At 61.7% G+C, this 21,584-nt stretch overlaps 1 protein-coding gene across 3 annotated transcripts in view; it reads left to right on the top strand.

Moving 5' to 3' along the window:
* The window catches only part of NISCH (nischarin), a 36,291-nt gene extending 14,941 nt beyond the window's left edge, over window positions 1–21,350 (top strand). The window contains exons 4-21 of one of the 3 annotated variants that reach the window (XM_008260770.4): window positions 1,261–1,309; window positions 2,184–2,347; window positions 2,615–2,710; window positions 4,200–4,295; window positions 5,765–5,917; window positions 6,472–6,540; window positions 6,910–7,095; window positions 7,216–7,344; window positions 8,735–8,848; window positions 9,045–9,138; window positions 13,020–13,144; window positions 14,089–14,138; window positions 15,239–16,660; window positions 18,209–18,518; window positions 18,896–19,052; window positions 19,405–19,533; window positions 19,931–20,092; window positions 20,279–21,350. In XM_008260770.4, the coding sequence (XP_008258992.4) occupies window positions 1,261–1,309; window positions 2,184–2,347; window positions 2,615–2,710; window positions 4,200–4,295; window positions 5,765–5,917; window positions 6,472–6,540; window positions 6,910–7,095; window positions 7,216–7,344; window positions 8,735–8,848; window positions 9,045–9,138; window positions 13,020–13,144; window positions 14,089–14,138; window positions 15,239–16,660; window positions 18,209–18,518; window positions 18,896–19,052; window positions 19,405–19,533; window positions 19,931–20,092; window positions 20,279–20,889 (4,116 nt within the window). In that variant the 3' untranslated portion in view covers window positions 20,890–21,350. Of the gene's footprint in view, window positions 1–1,260; window positions 1,310–2,183; window positions 2,348–2,614; window positions 2,711–4,199; window positions 4,296–5,764; window positions 5,918–6,471; window positions 6,541–6,909; window positions 7,096–7,215; window positions 7,345–8,734; window positions 8,849–9,032; window positions 9,139–9,707; window positions 10,699–13,019; window positions 13,145–14,088; window positions 14,139–15,238; window positions 16,661–18,208; window positions 18,519–18,895; window positions 19,053–19,404; window positions 19,534–19,930; window positions 20,093–20,278 lie in introns of those variants that run through there. The other 2 variants (XM_051852340.2, XM_051852341.2) reach the window with 2 other exon arrangements.
* Window positions 21,351–21,584: the final 234 nt, after the last annotated feature.

Genomic DNA, 21,584 nt, shown 5'->3' with positions numbered 1-21,584 from the left:
GTCGTGAACCAGTGGATGGAAGATCTCTCTCTCCCTCTCCCTGTCTCCCTCACTCCCGCCCTGTCCCAGTGTTCTGCCTTTCAACTAAATAAATATTAAAAAATAAGAGACTTCGGTTGACACCTCTGCATCCCACCGTGGAGTGCTTGGGTTCGAGTTCACCCTCCTCTCCCGACTTCAGCTTCCTGCTCATGCACACCTTGAGAGGCAGTGGTGATGGCTGCAGTAATTGGGTCCCTGTCACTCCCATGAGGGACCTGATGAAATTCACCATCCTGCCTTCAGTCTGACCCAGCCCCAGCTCTTGTGGGCATTTGGGAAATGAACCAGTGGATAGGAACTCTGTCAAATAAATAAAAGTAGTTAGTTAATTTTTATAAAGGGGGTTGAGGGGCTGGCACTGCAGTGTAGCGGGTTAAGCCACCGTCTGTAGCCCTGGCATCCCATATGGGTATAGATTCACGTCCTGGCTACCCCACTTCCCATCCAGCTCTCTGCTAATGCACCTGGAAAAGCAGCAGAGGATGGCCCCTGCACACCCACGTGGGAGACCCAGAAGAAGCTCCTAGTTTCAGTTCTGCCCAGCTCTGGCCATTGCACCTGTTTGGGGAGTGAACCAGCGGATGGAAGATCTCTTCTGTGTGTGTCTCCTCTCCCTCTAACTCTGCCTTTCAGATAAAGAAATAAATATTTAAAGGGGGTTGAAAATGAAAGGTAAACATCATGGGTGGGGAATAATAACAAGGGAAATCCTTTCTCACCTCTTTCTCGTGGCTCTGGGGCTGAGTGTGGCTGCTGTGAGTCTAGAGGGGAAGAGACCAGACGTCCACTCTTGCCTGAGACCTTTGGAAGCATGCAAGAGGGGAAAGGGCTATCCCAGGGAGGGCTGGCCTGCAGTGCCTTCATCCCACCACCTGATGGGAAACAGGGCTGCCTCTGCTCTGCCGTTTCCCTGGAACCTCCAGAGCCGGTTTTGAGAGCTGCTGGTTCCCCAGCCAGCCCTCGGTATAGCCAGGCTCTGCCGCCGCCGGACCCTGGTGCCCTCCGCCCCTTCTGTGTGGACTTGGAGCTGTTTCATTGGGCATGAAGAGACGTTTCTGATAGCCCCAGATCAAGGGTGGTTTCGTTTCCTTCTAAGCCTTTACTGCGTTACAGGTTTCCTCTGTCCAGTTCTATAGATGACCGTAGAGGCTGGCACTGCGGCTCAGAGAGCGGGGCCAGGGGAGGAAGACTGTAACTGCAGGTTTGTTTCCCCTGCAGGAGATAAACGGCATCACTGCGGCACTGGCTGAAGAGCTCTTCGAGAAAGGTACATGGCCACGGGCGCTTGAGATGCCGGCGCAGCGCGCTTCGCCCTGCTGGATGCCCAGAGGTTCAGGGCGGCCCAGGCGCACCTGCTGAGATGAACTCGGCTCTGTGGTTGCCCCAAGCCCTAGGCCTGGGGGACGGGCCAGCCTGCCCACGGGCCTGCTCTGAGGAGCTGTGGTCCTTCACCTTGGGAGCTTGAAGTCCCACGTTGGGTGCCCATCCCAGGCTGGGAGGGGGTGCCATGCTGCCCTCTGCACCTGGGCTGCCCTCACTGAAAGGTTCAGCTAGCAAATAGAGGCTGACGTTGGCTTCCAGACCCTGCCAGACGCCCAGGAACAGTAGCTGATGGGTCATGAGTGCTTTCGCATCCCATTGCCTTCCCTCCCAAGCCATCAGCACCCATCAGCCATGAGGACACTGAGGGTAGGAGCCTGCTTGAGGCTTTGTGGCTGGGAAGAGAGAGGACCAGATGCATGGCAGTCTGGCTTAGGGGCCCTCCTGTTCTAGGCCAGCTCTGTGCTGGCCTTGTAGAAGAACGTCAGCGTCTGCACCTCGCGGCTGCAGCGCAGGGCTGTCACCCAGAATGCTGCCTCTTAGTAGCCTCACCCCACTCAGTGGCTTGGATTCTGATGGGCCTCACTCCTCATGGTAGCCATGCTGGCTGTAGAGCCCCCACGGCCCTTCCCTTCCCTGTCTTCACGGATCCAGGTTGCCCTGTGGCCGTGTGCTCAGGGCCTTGGCTTTGTCCTGACAGGGTGGGTGTGCATAGTGAGTGCTTGGGAAGTGCTGGTTGACTGTTGGTCTGATAGGCAGTGGTGGCGTGAGAGGGTGGGCTGGGGGTGAACACTCATCCCTCGGGGGCATGGCTGTTGCAGGAGAACAGCTCCTGGGGGCCGGTGAGGTCTTTGCCATCAGGCCCCTGCAGCTCTACGCGGTTACACAGCAGCTACAGCAGGGAAAGCCCACGTGCGCCAGTGGGGATGCCAAGACCGACCTTGGGCACATCCTGGACTTCACCTGTCGCCTTAAGTACCTTAAGGTAAAGCTGCAGCAGCTCAGTCAGCTGGTGCACAGCCAGCACGGGGCCCCAGAGACCACGGCAGGGCCTGAATGCAAGTGTGCACGGCCCTGTGTTTCCGGTTGTGGGCACCAGGGGGCAGTTGTGACCCAGTGGCCTTAGCCTGGTTTGTGGAAAGTAGAAGTGGACCAGGCTTCGGGCTCAGCAGCTACTGTAGCACTGCCCCGTGAGTGTGGATGGGGAGCCATTGCAACAGCACCCCGAATTCAAGCCAGACCTTGGCCTTAGGTTTCTGGCACAGAAGGACCTTTTGGGACCAGCAACATTCGGGAGCAGCTCCTGCCGTTTGATTTATCAATCTTCAAGTCTCTGCATCAGGTGGAGGTAAGGCCCAGGGCTCGGTCGCCCCTTACTGACTGGCTAGGAAGTGTTTTTTTTATATTGGATGTCCAGATTTAATCGTAAGGCACTGGTCTCTTGTGTTAGACTCTGTGCGGCAAGTTCCGTCCAGCTGAGCCCAGCCCCTCTGAAGGCAGAGGCAGAGGGCCTGTCCTGTCCTGGTTGCTGCATCTGTCGCAGCTGAGACGTTTAGATGGCCACGGCAGAGGGCTTTGAGGCTTCCCTGCCCTCTGGGGCGCCCACATGACCAAGATCTGCTTTGCGTTATTCACTCCTAGGCCCATCAGTTCACAAGACCAACTTTATTAGCAGTTTTTAAAAGAAATGAAGTTAGTTTTGAATAATAAGAAATGCCCTAAAGCTGTGTTTCTTGAGCACAACTTTTTTTTTTTTTGATGATGATGTCTTGTTTATTTTTTCCTTTTTTTTTTTTTTTTTTTTTTTTTGACGGACAGAGTGGACAGTAAGAGAGAGAGACAGAGAGAAAGGTCTTCTGTTGCCGTTGGTTCACCCTCCAATGGCCGCCACGGCCGGCGCGCTGCAGCCAGCGCACTGCGCTGATCTGAAGGCAGGAACCAGGTGCTTCTCCTGGTCTCCCATGGGGTGCAGGGCCCAAGGACTTGGGCCATCCTCCACTGCACTCCCTGGCCACAGCAGAGAGCTGGCCTGGAAGAGGGGCAACCGGGACAGAATCCGGCGCCCCGACCAGGACTAGAACCTGGTGTGCCGGCACCGCTAGGTGGAGGATTAGCCTATTGAGCTGCGGCGCCGGCGAGCACAACTTTTGTGTTCAGCCCTGAGCCCTGTGTCTGATGTCGATTGATCATCTCGATAGCTCTGCGAAGTGGGCACTTAATTTCCATTTTACAGTTGAGGAAACTGAGGCCTAGGGCAACAGTGAAGTCTGCCCAGACTCACACAGTTCAGGAGGGAAAACCGAGATTGGGGTTCAGCTGGGTCTGACTGCAGAACCTCTGCCACACTCTTCTGCCACAGCATTCTGGGTGTGTGTCGGAGGCCATGGGGACCGCCCTCCTCAGTGCAGACTTGCAGGCCTGAGCGCACAGACCAAGGCCCTGTCTGGGTGTGTGGGTGTGTGGGTGTGTGGGTGTGTGGGTGTGTGGGTGTGTGGGTGTGTGGAGCCAGGGAGATGGCTCCCGGCATGTGCTTGGGCTGGTGCCCCTCCCCCCAGGACACCACCCAGCTGAGGGCAGTGAGTGGGGCTCACACCTGTGACCCACCCTTCCTGTCTGCCTGCCACGCCCCGAGCTGCCCTCGCAGGGAACATGGGACTTGGGGCTCACTGTGCCTCGGACAAGCCAGATGCCTTCCTTGTGAGACACAGTGCGGAATGTTGAGTCTGCACAAAGCACTGCGGAACAGAGACCAGGGCTCTGAGCTCCCCCTGCCCCTGAGTGTTGTGCTGCCTTCGTGTGGGGGATGGACTCCGACTCCCGGCATTTCCTTGTTCCAGATCAGCCACTGTGACGCTAAGCACATCCGAGGGCTGGTCGCCTCGAAGCGCAGCCTGGCTACGATGAGCGTCCGCTTCTCAGCGACCTCCATGAAGGTGAGCCTCCCTGTTCCCTGCCTGCCGCCGTCCCTGGGATGGGGTCCCACTGTGGGCCCACTGTCAGGCCCCGGTGGCCAGCCCTCCCCCGGGTCACCAGGCCCTTGGCAGCCCCTGGGACGCTGTAGTCTGCATCTGCATCTGTGTTGTCCACAAGACATTTAAAGGAACACTGTTGTTTTCCCCCTCAAAGTGAAAAGGAAGCCGCTGGTGTTTAATGAGCAGTTGTGAGGCTGGGCCAGGGGCGGGACTAATTAGCATGATGTAGCTTGCGCGCGGTAATTGGCATGATGTAACTTGCGCAGGGCTGCCGAGCCCTGACTTCACACCTGGGTGTTGTTCCGGAAGGTGAAGTGGTAGAAGTGCTGGCCCCGCTGTCTGCACACAGTCAAGGGGAAAATTCCAGTTGGGAATGTAGGGGAGGGTTTGCTTTCTGCCTTTTTTTTTTTTTTTTTAAGAGATTTATTTATTTGAAATGCAGAGTTTCAGAGAGAAAGGGAGAGACAGATCTTCCATCCACCGGTTCATTCACCAAATGCCTGCAGTGGTCAGGGCTGGTCCAGGCCAAAGCCATGAGCTTCATCTGGGTCTCCCATGTGTGTGGTAGGGGCCCAAGGACTTGGGCCACCTTCCACTGCTTTCCCAGGCCATTATTAGCAGGGAGCTGGATCGGAAGTGGAGCAGCCAGGATACACTCTGGTGCCCATATGGAATGCCAGTGCTTTGGGGTGTAGCCCACTGCACCACAATGCCAACCCTGCTTTTTGCCTTTATATGGATTGTGCCCTGGTAATGTTAAAATCTTTCCCAGTACAGAAAAGCACGTGGTGGCCAGTTTGATGACTCAGAATGTCCGATTAAGATTTGGGTTTGGGGAAGTCTTTTTCCTGAGGCTGCTGATGGAAAGGATCCAGCTGTGGAGAGGGCAAGGGCGCCGGGCCCATGTCCCGCCTCAGGCAGCTCCCCAGTGCCTGGCTGAAGGAACCTGAGGCTGCCCATTTCGAGAGGAGAGATCTTGCATCTGAGTCGGAAGGCGGCCTCTTCCTTCCCTTCCCACCCCACAGTCGCGGTGCTCCCGCTGCCACCCCTGACCTGTGCAGGACTGGGTCAGGCAGGGACCGCATCCCGAGCTCTGAAAGCACAGTTAGTTGCCTAGCAACACCTTGTCTCTGACCTTCAGCCTGGAGAGGTAAGCCAGAAAAGGCACCACCATGCAGCCAGAGGCTGAGGGGGCCGTGGGGCCTCTGCTCCCGGGCAGGGCCGGGCCCATTCCAAGTGCTATTCATCTGCTGAGGCTTGCAGTTACTTCACAGCTGTGGAAAGACACACGCAACAGCCCCGTTTTAATGCAAGTTCACTTCCACAAGCTAAATATGCTCCAGCCCTTCCTTCAATTTTGCAATGATCGTGTTCCCAGTGAGTGTTGCGTCAGGGCCCAAGTGTGGTGCTCAACAGATGTTCTCGCGCAGGAAGTCCTTGTTCCTGAAGCCTCCGAGTTTGAGGAGTGGGAACCAGAGGGCGCAGACCTGGAAGGCCCCGTGACTGCCATCATCCCCACCTGGCAAGCTTTGACCACCCTCGACCTGAGCCACAACAGCATCTCCGAGATCGACGAGTCTGTGGTAGGCGCCCAGCGGTGTTGCCACGGACTGCTCGGGCTTGCCCGAATCCGGACAATGGGTGTTTAATTTGTCTCCAGTGCTCTGTGCATTGCCTGCAGTTTCTACGTTAATTTCAAAATGGGCTTAATTAGACCAGGTGATGTGGTACTTGGGAGGAAGTGGAGCATGTTAACAACTACGTGAATGTTGGAGAACCATCGAAAGTGATGGTATGTCCTTCCAAGGAGTGGGGCAGAAAAACCCCTCCCAGGTTACAGCCGTGTAGGAGTGACATGCAGGTGGCTTTAGGGCATCTGTAGCTGTGTGGCTCTGTCAGGGTGGGTCAGGCTCCCCTCTCTGGCTGGGATTTTGTCACTTGTTTCTACCTCCAGGAGCCAAATGTGTGAGAACAGTAGATGGTGTTCCACACAGGGGTCTCTGTGTACCCCTTCGGGGATGGCCAGATGGAGGTTCATGGTCAGGGGGAAGAGTCGTAAGGTGGCCATCTGCCACGTGCAGGGCCTGCATGGGGTGCAGCCTCCTAGGGTAACATCCAGTGTTCTTTCTTTCCCCAGAAACTGATCCCAAAGATAGAGTTTCTGGACTTGAGTCACAATGGAGTACTGGTCTTGGACAACCTGCAGGTAACATCTTTGGGAACCAGCCCTGCCTGCAGGAGCTCCCTGCGGTGGTGGGGAGGCTGACGCAGCCTTGGGAGTTTAGCCATACCCTGGGGTTTGGAGGGGCAGAGGCTGCCAGCATCCCTGTAGGCGCCTAGCAGTGAGTGACTGTTGATCCGGTTCCAAGAATCCGAGAAGCTGAATAAATAGAAAGCGAGCACGTGTGGGTGACGCGCCTCCGTTCTCAAGTGCACAGCCCCGTTTTCAGCGCTCACCTGTCTGGGGTGCTGCTGGGCTGAGAGGCTTCGCTTCCCAGTCACAGCAGAGCGAACAGGGCGGTTGCGGTCGGAGTGCCTCAGTCCCAGGCGTCCCCCGTTCTCCTTGCTGCTGCAGCACCTGTACAACCTTGTGCACCTGGACCTGTCCTACAACAAGCTGTCCTCCTTGGAAGGGGTTCACACCAAATTGGGGAACATCAAGACTCTGAACTTGGCAGGCAACCTCCTGGAGAGACTGAGTGGCCTGCACAAGCTGTACTCGCTGGTCAACCTGGACCTCAGCGACAACCGAATCGAGCAGGTAAGCTGTGTCCCCGCCTGACCCTCAGGAGGAGCGTTGCGATTCCTTTCCTTTTAAAAAGGCCATGAGACCTGCTGTGGTGGGGGAAGGGCCCGAGTGAGTGGCGTTCATCCCTTGCAGATGGAGGAGGTCAAGAGCATAGGCAGCCTCCCGTGCCTGGAGCGCGTGGCTCTGCGGAACAACCCCCTGAGCATCATCCCCGACTACCGGACCAAGGTGCTCGCTCAGTTCGGAGACAGGGCCTCCGAGGTAAGGCCTGGCACGGGGTAGTCTCCAGGGGGGACTTGCAGGGGTTCTGCTGTTGCCTCCCACCCCTGTCCAGGGGGGCTGTGACTGGTGATTTTGCCCAGGGTTCCCCACATTGCCTCGTCCGAGCCTCAGGCCACAGGGCTCTCCATGAGCACACAGGCACAGGTGCCCGGTGTGGAGGGATAGCCTCAGCTTTCAAAAACATGCACCTAAGGCCGGCGCCGCGGCTCACTAGGCTAATCCTCCGCCTAGCGGCGCCGGCACACCGGGTTCTAGTCCTGGTCGGGGCGCCGGATTCTGTCCCGGTTGCCCCTCTTCCAGGCCAGCCCTCTGCTGTGGCCAGGGAGTGCAGTGGAGGATGGCCTAAGTCCTTGGGCCCTGCACCCCATGGGAGACCAGGAGAAGCTCCTGGCTCCGGCCATCGGATCAGCGCGGTGCGCCGGCCGCAGCGCGCCGGCCGCAGTGGCCATTGGAGGGTGAACCAACGGCAAAGGAAGACCTTTCTCTCTGTCTCTCTCTCTCACTGTCCACTCTGCCTGTCAAAACAAAACAAAACAAAAAAACATGCACCTAAGCAGGGGCAGGAAGAAGAGACTTAGGATCATCGTTTTCCTGGGCAGCTTGTGCAAAACATGGGATACATGCAGAGGGTTTGCTCACCGTCACTAGGTAGCCTAGTCTGGAGTCCACTGCTGGCTGTGGCTGTGTGCCTGCTGCCATGCCAACCAGTCAGGGCCTTGCCAGGCTCACCCATGCCCTCAGCTTGGAGCGGGCCCCACCCCTTTCTGTGACCAGACCTTGGAGCCTGTCTTCCCAGATCCCAGGCCAGAAGACCTAGGAGTCTGTCTGGATCCCAGCCATCCCCTCGTCATGCCCTGCACACACTCACCAAGGTCATCCTCCCAAGACGCCGTGTCCTCCTTCCTGGGCTGCAGCCCTGGGGAGCTGACCTGACCTGTGGTGCTCTTGTCCAGACACTCGGGGCCTTCCTCACTCCGCCACCTGCCCTGCTGCCGCCTGGCGCCCTTCTATGCTGGCAGATGAGGGCCCTGCTGCGCCCCCGCCCCACCACTCTGTGGCCTCTTCTCCTAGTTCCCCTGCCCTGAAGGCTCCGCTCTTGCTCTTTGACCATCTCAGTTCTGCCTGTAACTGGGGTTTGGTTCTAGGCAACCCCTTCTCCCACTCATGACCGCTCAGAGAAGGACTTCTAGGGACAGGCCAGGCCAGGGTGGGGGGGCCCGGGCCCCTCAGGCTGTGCCCAGGTCACTTGCGTAGGTGGTGGAGAGCCGACCTCCCAGCAGGCTCAGCCACCCTTGGCTTCTGGCGTCCTCACAGGGCCCGGCCCACTCAGCTGGGCCCCATGCTGAGAGCCACTTTCTGGACGCTGTAGGTCTGTCTGGATGACACAGCGACCACGGAGAAGGAGCTGGACACGGTGGAAGTGCTGAAAGCGATTCAGAAGGCCAAGGAGGTCAAGTCCAAACTGAGCAATGTGGAGAAGAAGGTGGGTCCCCATGTGGGAGGCGCAAGTCGGGGCGCCGGGCCGTGGCCTTGCTCAGGGCCGCTGAGGGGCTAGTGACCCTGCCTGCTGCTCTGAGGGATAGGCGAGACTGCTTCCTCGTCACCTGTCATGTTCCTGGCTCTGTGAGACCTGTTCTTCCTGGGCTTCCTCCCCCCGGCTGACTCAGGCATCCCTGCAGGTGGGTGAGGATCCCCGGCTCAGACCCAGCAGCTCGCCCCCCACCGTGGCTCCTGCCTCCGCCTCCCTGCCCCAGCCCATCGTCTCCAGCCAAGGTAATTGTGTATGCCTGTTGCTCCCAGCGCAGCCACACAGCCGGGCCTGGGCCTCCTGGCCGGGCGGGGGCTGGGGAAGCTGCTGACACCTGCTCTCTGGCGGGTCGGACGTGGGGAGGGCCGTGCTGTCGGCACGCCAGCTCCTCTCAGGCGGCCTGCGGTTGTGGGCAGGGTGCATGGCTCGACGTCGGCTCTGTTTGCTTAGTGAGGACCCCAGATGCTCTGACGCCCTTTTCCAGTTCCTCTGGGTGGGGAGCTGGGGGTGTCTACCTGTGCCCTGAGATTGCCCTTTGAACAGGCCCAGGGTCGTGGGCCCACGAGGCTGCATGGGCAGGCCAGCTGCTTGTTGACCAGGAACCGGGCCGGCTTACCTTGCCAAGTCTGGTGGCCCGATGGCTGCGAGGGGCATTTCTTTTACATTGCCTCATCTCTGGCTCTCATGGTGCCACAAAACCCTGTGCTCGTGGGGCCAAGGTGGGGGCTCTGTCCCCGTGGACCCGTGGAAGACCAGTCCCTCTCCTCTGCCTGCTGCCTTAGCATTTTCAAAGGGCTTTCACCTCTGAACCCAGGCACCCCCGGAGATGAGTGAGTGAAGCAGGTGCTGTGAGCGTGTCTGCTGGCCCGGCCCCCACGCAAGAGGGGAGGCTGTGTCGTTCCGAGTGGCGCTGAGGCTCGGGACGTGCAGGGAAGAACGGCGCCTGCCCCGGCTCCTGGAGACGCAGGACTTGTGTGAGGTCTTGGGAAGACAGTTTGACCCTGTGTTGCAAGAGCCAGAAAAACCTTCCCATCCCTTGACCTGGCAACCCCACAGGTGGGGGTGCTCTCTTAGAGGGATGAGGTCCTGGGGAAGGGGGAGGTGAAGTGCTCACTGCTGGCAACACACAGCTGTGACCTCAGTGCCGGAGGAGGAGGAAGAGGAGGAGGAGGAGCAGGAGGAGGAGGAGGAGGGAGAGGAGGAGAAGGAGAGGGAGAGGGAGAGGGAGAGGGAGAGGCGGCGTCCTATCAGGGAGAGAGGCCTGGGCAGGAAGCAGGGGCGCCATTTCAGGCAAAAGGCCTGACCCAGAGCAGCAAGCACCAGGGCTCCTGCCGAGACGCGGAGGAGAATTCCTAGGAGTGGGAGCAGGGAGCTAGGGACCTGAGCAGTTGTCGGGCTCTTCACCGAGAGTTTGGGGTTGTGATGTTTTGCATAAAAGGGGAGGAAGGTTGGCGTCGCTGTGAGCCCCGCGGGGGAGCCACATGGCTGAAGGCTGCTGGGGCCTGGGACACCGTGGTCCTGGCGGCCGGGGCCGCAGTGGTTCGCAGTCAGCATCTGGCAAGTCAGTGAGCCAGGCGTGAGAGCACGCCCGTGAGGAGCAGACCCGGGGCGGGGGCTGGGGTCTGCCCGAGGCTGCGGCTGTGGGCAGCGCCCTGTGGCGGCGAAGTCTCCGCACCAGCCCGGGCCTCGCTCTCCCTCCCTCACTGCCAGACCACCCCGGGGGACTGTCCCCCTCCCCAGTCCCTGGACACTGAGACACTGTCGCCAGATTTGCACCTCTTCTAAATAAAACTGCACTGGATGTCGTTGTGTGCACAGCTCTTTCCTTTCGGGGAGGAACAGCAGAGGTCAGACCCCTGTCACAGCACTATCCTGATGTCCCCATCCCGCCTGCCTGCTGGGTGACCCTTTCTGACCACTTGTTTGTGCAGGCCATGGGCCAGGAAGGAAGTGGACGGACTGTCCCTGTCCACATTCCCTCACGTCCAGCGGGGCTTGGGGGGCAGTGGCAGGATAGCACGGCTGTGGGGATTAGCGGGGCTCCCTGGCCTTGCTGGGTGCTGGGAGATCTCACGTTGTGGGAGCCTCGGCTGCGCTCACTGCCACCTGTCGCTCCCCACTGGACTCCAGGAGAGAGTGGGCTTGTGAATAAGCCAGGCGCTCAGGGCCTGCCTGAAGGGAGCACCGAGAAAGCCCCAGCCCCCGCCGTCGCAGAAGCTGTGAGCCAGTGGTCGGCGCCCCGGAGCCTCAGGACCCTTGGGAGCAGATGTGCAAAATGGCAGCGTTGATTCTGCAGCCAGACCTGGCAGCTGAGAAGGCGTGGAGACGGGGGTGAGGAGCAGGCCTGGGGGTCAGCAGCTGAGGCTGTGTCCGGCTTCCCTCGTTGTGTGACCTCAAGCGACTTGCAGCCTCTCTGAAGCTGTTTTCTCAAAAACTCTGGGAAGTGGATGTGCCTGCGTCGTCGGTTCTGAGCGCACACGTCTCTGCCTGTGACTCCTCTGAAACGGAGATGCACTTTCGGTCGGTGGCACCTCCTAGTTGCTGTCTGCGGCTGATACTCCTGACAGGCATGGGGGAGCCTCCCAGGGGACACCTCCTGCTGAGGCCAAGATGGCGCCACGTGCACACGTCTTAGATTTGATGCAGCGTGGTGAATACGCAGAAGCTCGCATGGGCCCCTGTGGGGCGCGCTTAGCACTGCTCTGTCCCTCTCCCGCCGCCTCCTTGTGTGGTCAGATGACCAGCCCCGTGCCTTTGAGGAGCTTGGAGCCTCGTGGGGAGAGAGCAGCCATGGTGTGGGAGTTCGCAGGATGTAGAAGCAGTGCGGATGGTGCTGAGGTGGTCTCCAAGGCTGCTGGGACTGGAGCGTGTTCCTGGGAGGCACACAGAGTGGAGAGCCTGCGGGTGCTTCATGCATGGCTGTGTGCTCACCGCCCTTCCCACCCACGGAGCCCCTGCTGCTGCTCCCTGTGGGGTGTTGGCTTGGGCCACTTGCCTGCCCTGCCTGTGGGCAGGGGACCGGGGCTGTGTGAGTCCTGTCCTGCGCCGCAGCTGAGCTGGACCAGGGCCTCGTGACCTGTGGGCCTCTGGGGTCTGAGTCGCGTTGGCCAGTGATGGCTTGGTGGGAAAACCAGGCTGTGCCAGCTGTAGTGGGGCATACCATAAAGGCCCCTAGCTAAACCTGGCCTGCAAACCATCTGGAGCGAGAGGTCCAGACAGGTTGTATTCTCAAAACAGCCTCAGCAGGGCTTTAAAAACCCCATGTACCTCCAGGGTGCGTGAGCCACAATGCTGCTGTCCAGTGAGGTGGCCCCGGGCAGGTTACAGGTGTGGTCTGCTGCCAGCAGGCCCTGGCTGCAGCCTGGGGTGTGTGTGGGAGGGGCAAAGCCTGCAGCAGCTGGCAAGGGGTCCCGTGCCCTGTACATCCTGGGAACCCTGCAGTGGTGGCAGATCAGGGGCTGGGGTCACATCTAGAGTTTTCCTGGGAGCTGCTCTAGGAACAACCACCTTTAAGGCTCTTGACAGACGTGTCTGTCACCACACTGCTCTCCCCAGTATGGGCCGGCTTGTGCCCGCCTCTGCCCAGTGAGCCTGGGCCAGGTCAAAGGGTCTGGCCTTCCTTTGCCAGAGTGAGACCAAGCTGGTCTCCTGTTCCCACTTGCTTTTCTATGTGTGCTTGTGAGGGTGAGAGCGTGCGCTGTGCCGTACGTAGTCCCATTGCCCGCTCCTGGTGGCTTGTCCTCCGTCCCCTGCGGTCTCCTTGGCTCTTTGACTTTTGTGATCTGTAAGAGCTTTTTACAGAGTACACATAAACCAAACACTCTTTCCTTTTGTTGTAAAGTTTATCTTCAGCAGCTAAGTGTTGATGTAGTCAAATGTACCATTTTCTTCCTTTGGGTGATATTCAGCCCCTCCCTCTCCGAGATTAGAGGAGCAGTCATTTGTGCTTTCCTTGAGTTATTTTAAGATTTCAGTTTCACATTTCTTCCCTAACCCACGTGGCTGGGTTTTGGGGTCTGGCTAGCCCCTGGCCATGCCGGCAGCCTTGAGGCCCCCGCCCCAGGTGTTGAACAGCTGCTCTCCCTGCCCCGCCCTGTCCTGCCCCACCCACCCCTGGTTTCTCCAGGAATCATGTTCGTGCAGGAGGAAGCCCTGGCCAGCAGCCTCTCGTCCACCGACAGCCTGACTGCTGAGGACCGGCCCGTTGCCCGGGAGTGCTCTGAGTCCTTGGAGTCCCTCCCTGCAGGACAGGTAATGCTCTCCTCTGGCATGGCTCCTCCGGGGAAGCTGTCTGCTCCAGGGAGCGGCCTGCCTGTGTGCGGCAGCTGCTTCCAGGCTGCAGTGTGCCGAGCGCTGCCTGCACTGGCGTGAGGCTCCTGTCCTGACCTGGCTGTTAGGGCCCTGTGTCGAGCCTCTCTCCGCCTCTCCTCTCTTGGTCTCAGAGGATGGGACCAGGCAATTCTTTCTGACTGGACCCTGGGGGCAGATGGAGGCAGATGACCCCCGGGCCCGGTGAGCAACTGCCCTTGGGAAGACAGAGCTCCTCCCCTGCTGCCTGGCACCACTGGAGCCCATCTGCCCTTCCTGCCTGTAGCCCTCGTAGACGAGGACACGTTCTGGGTGGGACGCAGTGACTCCAGCACCTCCGGAACCGCTTCCTGTGTCCGGTGGGGAGGGGAGGAAAGCAAGAGCCCTGGTCGGCTGTGTGCGGGGCACGGCCTGGTGCCTGAGTCTCCCCGCAGCCCCATTGCTGTGCTGCCGCACAGGCCGTGACCAGGTGATGCGGGCACAGTTTGCAGGATCCTCATCTCTCCAGGGTCACACAGGTCTTTCACTACTGCTCCCAAGTCCTGGGTTTTTCCCTACTGCTCAGAGACCACTGGGAGGGCCTGGCCAGGGCTGTGCCACCTCTGCTGCTGGCTGCTGGCTAGTTATAGCTGGACCAAGGCGGTCAGCTGTCCACTCGAACCCAGGATGGTACAAGGAGTCCTCAGATGCCACATCCCCAGAGAGAAGCACCAGGCCCTGGCCCGAGGTTGGGAGTGGGGCTGGGAGTCAGTCAGGCGGGAGCCTGAGCCCTGCCGTGTCCTGGGGTGCTGACGGGGTGGGGCTGCCCCTGGGGCCCCAGGCGCGGCCTCCAGGGAGCGCTGAGGACGGCTATGGCCGGCGGGGCTGACGCTTTTCTTGTCTATCAGGCAGCTTGTGACGAGCTCAGGGACGTGCCAGGAGCCGTTGGCGGTGCAAGGTAGGGATGAGCGCCAGCAGGCTTTCCAGGCTCGTCTGTGGGCTAGAGGTGCCCGCCACTGCTCGTCAGCCCTCTGCTGGCGGAGGGCCTGTGGAACCGTTTCTTCCTTGGAGTAGACACAGCCGAGACGGCTGCGATATGCCTCCGAGTTCGGACCCCTGGATTCGCTGGCACGTGTCGCCCTGACGAGGGATTGGCGGATGAACACCCAGAGCCTGGGCTGCTCTGTGGGGCCCGTGGGCTAGGAGCGACGGGGCTCCTAGAGGCTGGCGCGGGTCAGGCGGCCCTCAAGCCCTGAAATGCTCTGTCTGCAGAAGCTGCTTTCTGACGCTTGTCTTTTGTGCCCGGGCTGTGGTGGCCTGGAAGACTTGGAAGGGACCCGTGAAGCAGTTAAGGTGCTGCTGGGTCCCCCGCCTCCCCTGTCAGAGGGCCAGGGTTCAAGTCCCAGCTCCACTCTCCATTCCAGCTGCCTGCTGATACATACCCTGGAGGCAGCAAGTGGTGCCTCAGTTAGCTGGGCCCTGCCACTCATGTGGGAGACCCAGGGACAGTTCCTCACTTCTGGCTTTGGCCTGGCCCCGCGCCAGCTGCTGTGCGCATTTGGAGAGTGAACCAGAAGATGGGAGATCTCTGTCCATCTCTGCTTTTGAAATAAATGAGAAAAAACAACCAACCAATAAATGCGAAGTCCTAAAACCTGCCCTACCCCGCTTGCCCGTCCCTGGAAGCTGCTGGGCACCGCGGGAGGAGCCGTTCTGCACCGTGGGCTCATGCCCTGGCGCGCTCCTTGGCTCCCGCACTGGTGGGCGTCTCTGAAAGACTGACAGTCCTCCGGGGCGTTTTTGTCGTGGGAGTGAGTGTGGTCCGGGCAGGGCTGTGCTGCATGCCTGGGGTCTGGGCCCCTTGAATGGTGGCCTCTGACTCAATCCCAGGCCCCCAGCTGTTCCCTGTTCCCCACCATGCCTTGTCCTGGGAGGGGCTTGGCTGAGTTGAGACCCACAGGTTGGTTGCTAGGGCCAGAATGCTGTAGCAGGCTCCTCAGGAGGCAAGCAGGGGGTCCCGCCCGCCCCCATGCCTCTGACCTGGCTCTTCCCAAACAGCCCAAACAGCCCCGAGCACGCGGAGCCGGAGGTGCAGGTGGTGCCCGGGTCCGGCCAGATCATCTTCCTGCCCTTCACCTGCATCGGCTACACGGCCACCAACCAGGACTTCATCCAGCGCCTGAGCGCGCTGATCCGGCAGGCCATCGAGCGGCAGCTGCCCGCCTGGATCGAGGCTGCCAACCGGCGCGAGGAAGGCCAGGGCGAGGAGGAAGACGACGGCGAGGGCGTTGCTGAGAACCGCTACTTTGAGATGGGGCCCCCTGACGCTGAGGAGGAGGAGGAGGAGGAGGAGGAGGAGGAGGAGGAGGAAGAGGGTGGCCAGGGGGAGGAGGAGGAGGCGGCGGCGGCGGCGGCCGAGGAGGCGCGCCTGGCTCTGGAGTGGGCGCTGGGCGCAGATGAAGACTTCCTGTTGGAGCACATCCGGGTCCTCAAGGTGCTGTGGTGCTTCCTGATCCACGTGCAGGGCAGCATCCGCCAGTTCGCCGCCTGCCTGGTGCTCACGGACTTCGGCGTGGCCGTCTTCGAGATCCCGCACCAGGAGTCCCGAGGCAGCAGCCAGCACATCCTCTCTTCCCTGCGCTTCGTCTTCTGCTTCCCGCACGGCGACCTCACCGAGTTCGGCTTCCTCATGCCGGAGCTGTGCCTGGTGCTGAAGGTGCGGCACAGCGAGAACGCGCTCTTCATCATCTCGGACGCCGCCAGCCTGCACGACTTCCACACCGACCTGCGCGCCTGCTTCGCCCCGCAGCACATGGCCATGCTCTGCAGCCCCGTCCTCTACGGCAGCCACACCAGCCTGCAGGAGTTCCTGCGCCAGCTGCTCACCTTCTACAAGGTGGCCGGAGGCTGCCAGGAGCGCAGCCAGGGCTGCTTCCCCGTCTACCTGGTCTACAGCGACAAGCGCATGGTGCAGACGGCCGCCGGGGACTACTCGGGCAACATCGAGTGGGCCAGCTGCACGCTCTGCTCGGCCGTGCGCCGCTCCTGCTGCGCGCCCTCCGAGGCCGTCAAGTCCGCCGCCATCCCCTACTGGCTGCTGCTCACGCCCCAGCATCTCAACGTCATCAAGGCTGACTTCAATCCCATGCCCAACCGCGGCACCCACAACTGTCGCAACCGCAACAGCTTCAAGCTTAGCCGCGTGCCTCTGTCCACAGTGCTGCTGGACCCCACGCGCAGCTGCACCCAGCCGCGTGGGGCCTTCGCCGACGGCCACGTCCTCGAGCTGCTCGTGGGCTACCGCTTCGTCACCGCCATTTTTGTGCTGCCCCACGAGAAGTTCCACTTCCTGCGCGTCTACAATCAGCTGCGGGCCTCGCTGCAGGACCTGAAGACCGTGGTCATCGCCAAGAGCCCTGCCACCAGGGCCAGGTCCCAGAGCCCCCGGGGAGACAGCCAGCCTGCTGAGGGCAGGGCCAGGTGAGACTGCACCAGGCTCTCGGGCCCCAGGGGTGTGGGTGGGGCTGGCACGCACACGGTCTCCAAGCATTTGCAGGTTGTCAGTGGACCGTGCCTCTGCTCCCTGGCTTCTTCCTGGCTCTCGGCTGCCCTTGGCACAGCTCTTGGCTCCTTCAGGCTTGGTGCTGGGCGGCTTCTTTTCCTCTATGCCCTCAGAGGAGGCCGAGGAAAGCGGTCCCTCCCCAGGCAGGGGCTGGTCCAGGTTCCTGCCCCCACCTCATCTGCCCAGCTGGGAGGCTACAGGCTGCAGCACTGTGAGCCCAGAAGGGCAGCACCATGGCCCTGGTCCTGTCCACTCTGCTCTCCTGGGTGCAGCGTGGCCTCCAGGCCCCCCGCAGGCTCTCAGTCCTGTGGCTGGAGCTGTGGCTGGGCTCTGCTTCAGGCCCGTGGCGTCTCAGAGACCAGCTCCAGGGCTTCCTCCATTGATGCGGCACCTGCTTGGCTGAGAGCAGCAGCTGTGAGCCGTGCGGGGCACCTCCGCCTCCTGCTGGGGAGACGAAGGGAAGAGTTGGCGGCCCCGTCCCGGCTCTTCCTCACCATCCACGCTGCCCTGCCCCACTGAGCCTGGCTTCCCCCTTCCTCAGGATGGCCCTGGGCGGGGGCGGGGCGTAGAGAGGGCCCTTGGGGGGCATTCTGGCTCCTGTTTCCCTGCTCACTGGAGGTGTGCAGGGGCCGCCTTCTGGGACCGAGTCCTTCATTTGACCTCCGTCCCCTGAGATGTGGTGGACCCTGCGCTGGCCTCCCCAGTGTGGGCAGTGGAGACCCTGTCCCACCACTGCCTCCCCAGCATTTCCTGGCACCGCCCACCCCAACAGTTGCTCTCTGGGGGTGCCCGGCCCCTTCAGCGGCTTGTGAAGAGGGTGGTCCTGCACGTGTCCTCCCTCTACCGTGGGGGGCTATGGACTGCATTTGGGCTCCAATTCCTCCACTCCCAAGCCCGGCAGGCTGTGCCCATGGGGCACTGATTCTCCCCAGCTCACACGTCTCGCTCCCAGGACAGCAGGAGGGCAGCCCAGAGGCTTCTGGGGGGTGTTTGGCCAAGTGCAGTATCAGAGCCCCAGGTTCTCTCACAGCTGGACTGTGTCCACAGGAGAGGACGGTGCGTGAAGAACTCCTCTGAATGTGGGCGTGGCCTGTAGTCTGGTTGCAGGGCCCCTGCCCTCCGGTCTGTAAGGTTCTGGGCAGTATCTGGGCTTGTGCCTAGAACAGAGCAGCGGCAGCCCAGCCTGGCCACGTGCAGTGGTGGCTGGGGGGAGCTGAGGCTGCCCCCGAGGCCCAGCTGAGTGGCAGTTGGACTTTCTGATTCTCACCGGTCCTGGGCACCTGGGCAGTGCTCTGCACGCTGGAGTGGCATTGTCAGCACCACTGCCACCTTCTCAGATGAGCCATCTGCTCCACCCATGGGCCAAAGCCCACACTTGCCACCTTCTGCCCTTCTGTCCACTCCTGAGAAGTGTGTGGTGTGAAACCCCTGTTGATGTGGTGTCTCTTGGGGATTGGGTGACGCAGCAATGACCAGGAGGCTCCAGCTGCAGCCCCAGCGCCTGCAGGGGCCTCAGCCCCAGACCCGGCGGAGGCCCCGGCTCCAGCTCCGGCTCCGGCGTCGGTTCCGGAGGAGACCCCAGCTTCTTCTCCAGCCCCCGTGGGGGGTCTGGCACACGCCGAGAGCCCCACCCAGTACCCGAGTGAGCACCTGCTGCAGGCCACCTCGGAAGAGAACCGGGTCCCCTCGCACCTGCCCGTGTGCCCGGCGCTCCAGCACATCGCCAGCCTGCGGGGGCGCGCCGTCCTCGAGCTCTTCCACAGCAGCATCGCTGAGGTAGCACCCGCGCAGGGCCGCGCCGGCGCCGGGGGAGGGTGGGTCGGCCGTGGTCGGGAGGCCGGGCCCTCCGGTCACGCTCAGCTCCTGCAGCTCGCTGCCAGTGAGGCCTGAGCTGCCCCCACCCGGCCACCCCTCCCCCAGGGCAGACCCTGCACCCTCACTCCTCTCCGCCTCTGAGCTGACAGTCCTGCTGATCACATGAAGTGGCTGCCCGGGACACGCTGGTCCCCAGGGTGGTGGGGCTGGCAGCGGTGCTCTGCGGAGGCAGTGCCTGCCCAGAGGTCTCTGCCCGGGCCCAGGGTGAGAGGGGAGAAAGCGCACCCCCCCCCGCCCCGCCCTGCTCTCCTGCAGAAGCACCCCGCCCTCTGTGTCAGGTGGAGAACGAGGAGCTGCGGCACCTGCTGTGGTCGTCCGTGGTGTTCTACCAGACCCCGGGGCTCGAGGTGACCGCCTGCGTGCTGCTCTCCACCAAGGCCGTGTACTTCGTGCTGCACGACGGCCTCCGCCGCTACTTCTCAGAGCCGCTGCAGGGTAGGGGCAGGGCTGCGCGCTCGGCGTGCTGGGCAGCCGGCTGTGGCTTCGGGCAGCCCAGCTGCTCTGGGCCAGGAGTCCCTTGCCTGAGGACCTCCCTCCCGGAGTTGTCAGGGACGTGAGGCCAAAGATGGCTGCACTGAGCCAGAACCCAGCGAGGGCTTAGCTGCTGGCCATGACGGGGAGGCATCGGGCAGCCTGAGCCCTTTGGGACCCCAGTGGGTGCCTTAGCCAGTGGTCTGGAGGCTCAGCCAAGGGGACCTGTTCCTGCTGGACAGTGCTGCACACCTGGGACCCTCGGGCTCCCCTGCTAGAGCCACGGCCACCCTGAGTGCTTTTGTCCCATTCACAGATTTCTGGCATCAGAAAAACACCGACTACAACAACAGCCCCTTCCACATTTCCCAGTGCTCTGTGCTGCGGCTCTGCGACCTGCAGTCGGTCAACGTGGGGCTCTTTGACCAGCACTTCCGGCTGACGGGTGAGTGACCTGCTGTGTTTTGTGTTGTTGCCGCGAAGGCCAGTGTCACCGAGTTATCTCCCGGCTTCCGAGCCAGGCGGGCGGCGGAGGAAGCCGCCTCAGGCACTGCTGAGGGTGCAGAAATCAGGCCCGGCGCTAGGGCAGGGGCGGAGCGGCACCGCGCCGGCCAGAGGCAGCGCAGCCGGCCCGGGCAGGATGTTTGTGACTCACACTTCCTGAAGAGAGAAAGCTAAGCTCTTTCCTAACGCCTGCGTGTCCCCTTCCAGAAAAATCTCAGCCCTTCCTGCCACAAAAATGGCTGCCTCCCAGGGCCTGTGTTGCTTCCCACACGGGCCCTGCTGGCCTTGGCTTGCTGGGGACGTGGGGGCAGGGATCAGGCTCACCTCTCCTCCCACAGGCTCCTCCCCGATGCAGGTGGTCACGTGCTTGACCAGGGACAGCTACCTGACACACTGCTTCCTGCAGCACCTCATGGCTGCGCTCTCCTCGCTGGAGCGCACGCCTTCGCCGGAGCCCGTGGACAAGGACTTCTACTCGGAGTTCGGGAACAAGGCCACAGGTACCCTGTCTAGCGCGGGGTGCAGGGGGGCGTCTCGCGGTCTCCAGGCTTCCCTGCGGCACGGCCTCTCCATCCCAGCAGTCTCTGCCCCGGGCTGCTGGCCTGTGGGGCTTCTGCCGTCCCCGAGCTGGGGTCCCCGGGGCTCGGGCCAGTCCCAGGCTGCAGACCCCGTGGCTCTCTCTGCAGGGAAGATGGAGAACTATGAGCTGATCCACCCGAGCCGTGTGAAGTTCACTTACCCCAGCGAGGAGGAGATTGGGGACCTGATGTTCATCGTGGCCCAGAAGACGGCCGAGCCGGAGAAGGCTCAGGGCCTCAGCATCCTGCTCTACGTGCAGGCCTTCCAGGTGGGGCCACCGGCCCCTGGGCACTGCAGGGGCCCCCTGCGCCCCAAGACCCTGCTGCTGACCAGTGCCGAGATCTTCCTCCTGGACGAGGACTGTGTCCACTACCCGCTGCCTGAGTTTGCCAAAGAGCCGCCGCACAGGGACCGGTACCGGCTGGACGACGGCCGCCGCATCCGGGACCTGGACCGCGTGCTCATGGGCTACCAGACCTACCCGCAGGCCCTCACCCTGGTCTTTGACGATGTGCAGGGCCACGACCTCATGGGCAGCGTCACCCTAGACCACATTGGGGAGGAGCCGGGGAGCCAGGCCGGGGCTGGCCAGGGCCGTGAGGTCCAGTGGCAGGTGTTTGTCCCCAGTGCTGAGAGCCGAGAGAAGCTCATCTCGCTGCTGGCCCGTCAGTGGGAGGCCCTGTGTGGCCGAGAGCTGCCCGTGGAGCTCACCGGCTAGCCCTGCGTTCCTCGTGGCTCTGAGTCTTGTCGCCTCCCGTGTGGTACCTTAAGTTGGCTGTCCCCGCCCAGAACGTGAACGTCGTCAGTTTGTTGTCTGTAAGGCCGGGGGGAGCCCGCAGGGCTGTCCGGCAGCCCCTGTGGCCGTGTCGTCTGTCCCCGGCCCGCGGCACGTGCACCGCAGCTGTGCGTGACTCTCACGTCTTTCCCAAAGCGTCCCGCCCAGGCCCGCCCAGTCCTTTGTCACGGTCACTGTCATTGTGGACGATTGCTGCTCACAACGCTGGCGGTGGGGTGCGCATGAGCGCTGCCGCCCACGCGCACTCTCCCCAGGTGCAGACTCGGGGCAGAGCCCTGGGGCAGGAGTGCCCCGGCCTTGGGGCTGAGAGGGGTGGGGCAGCACCAAGCGTGATCCCCGTTGCCTATTTTCTCTATTCCAATAAAGCAGAGTTTGACACAGTCTGTGGCTCGTAGTTCAAGAGTCACTGGGGTCTGAGCAGTGCGTCGGCCCATACGTGGTTGGCGTGGGCGAGGGAGGAGATGGGCCAGCCCTGCAGGAGCTGGACAGTGGCTGGGATGTGGAGATTTGGGGTTGGGGCACCTCTTCTGTGCAGCCCTGGTGGTGCTCCCTGGGCACCCCCATCCCCCCAGCCTGGGCAGTAGGGCAGGCCCACCTCTTCGGGGCGTGACCTGTTG

The sequence above is a fragment of the Oryctolagus cuniculus genome, chromosome 10, assembly GCF_964237555.1.
Source record: "Oryctolagus cuniculus chromosome 10, mOryCun1.1, whole genome shotgun sequence".
NCBI classification, from domain to species: Eukaryota; Metazoa; Chordata; class Mammalia; order Lagomorpha; family Leporidae; genus Oryctolagus; species Oryctolagus cuniculus.
The sequence above is the reverse complement of the archived record's forward strand: the minus strand, read 5'-3'. Positions and strand labels throughout refer to the sequence as shown.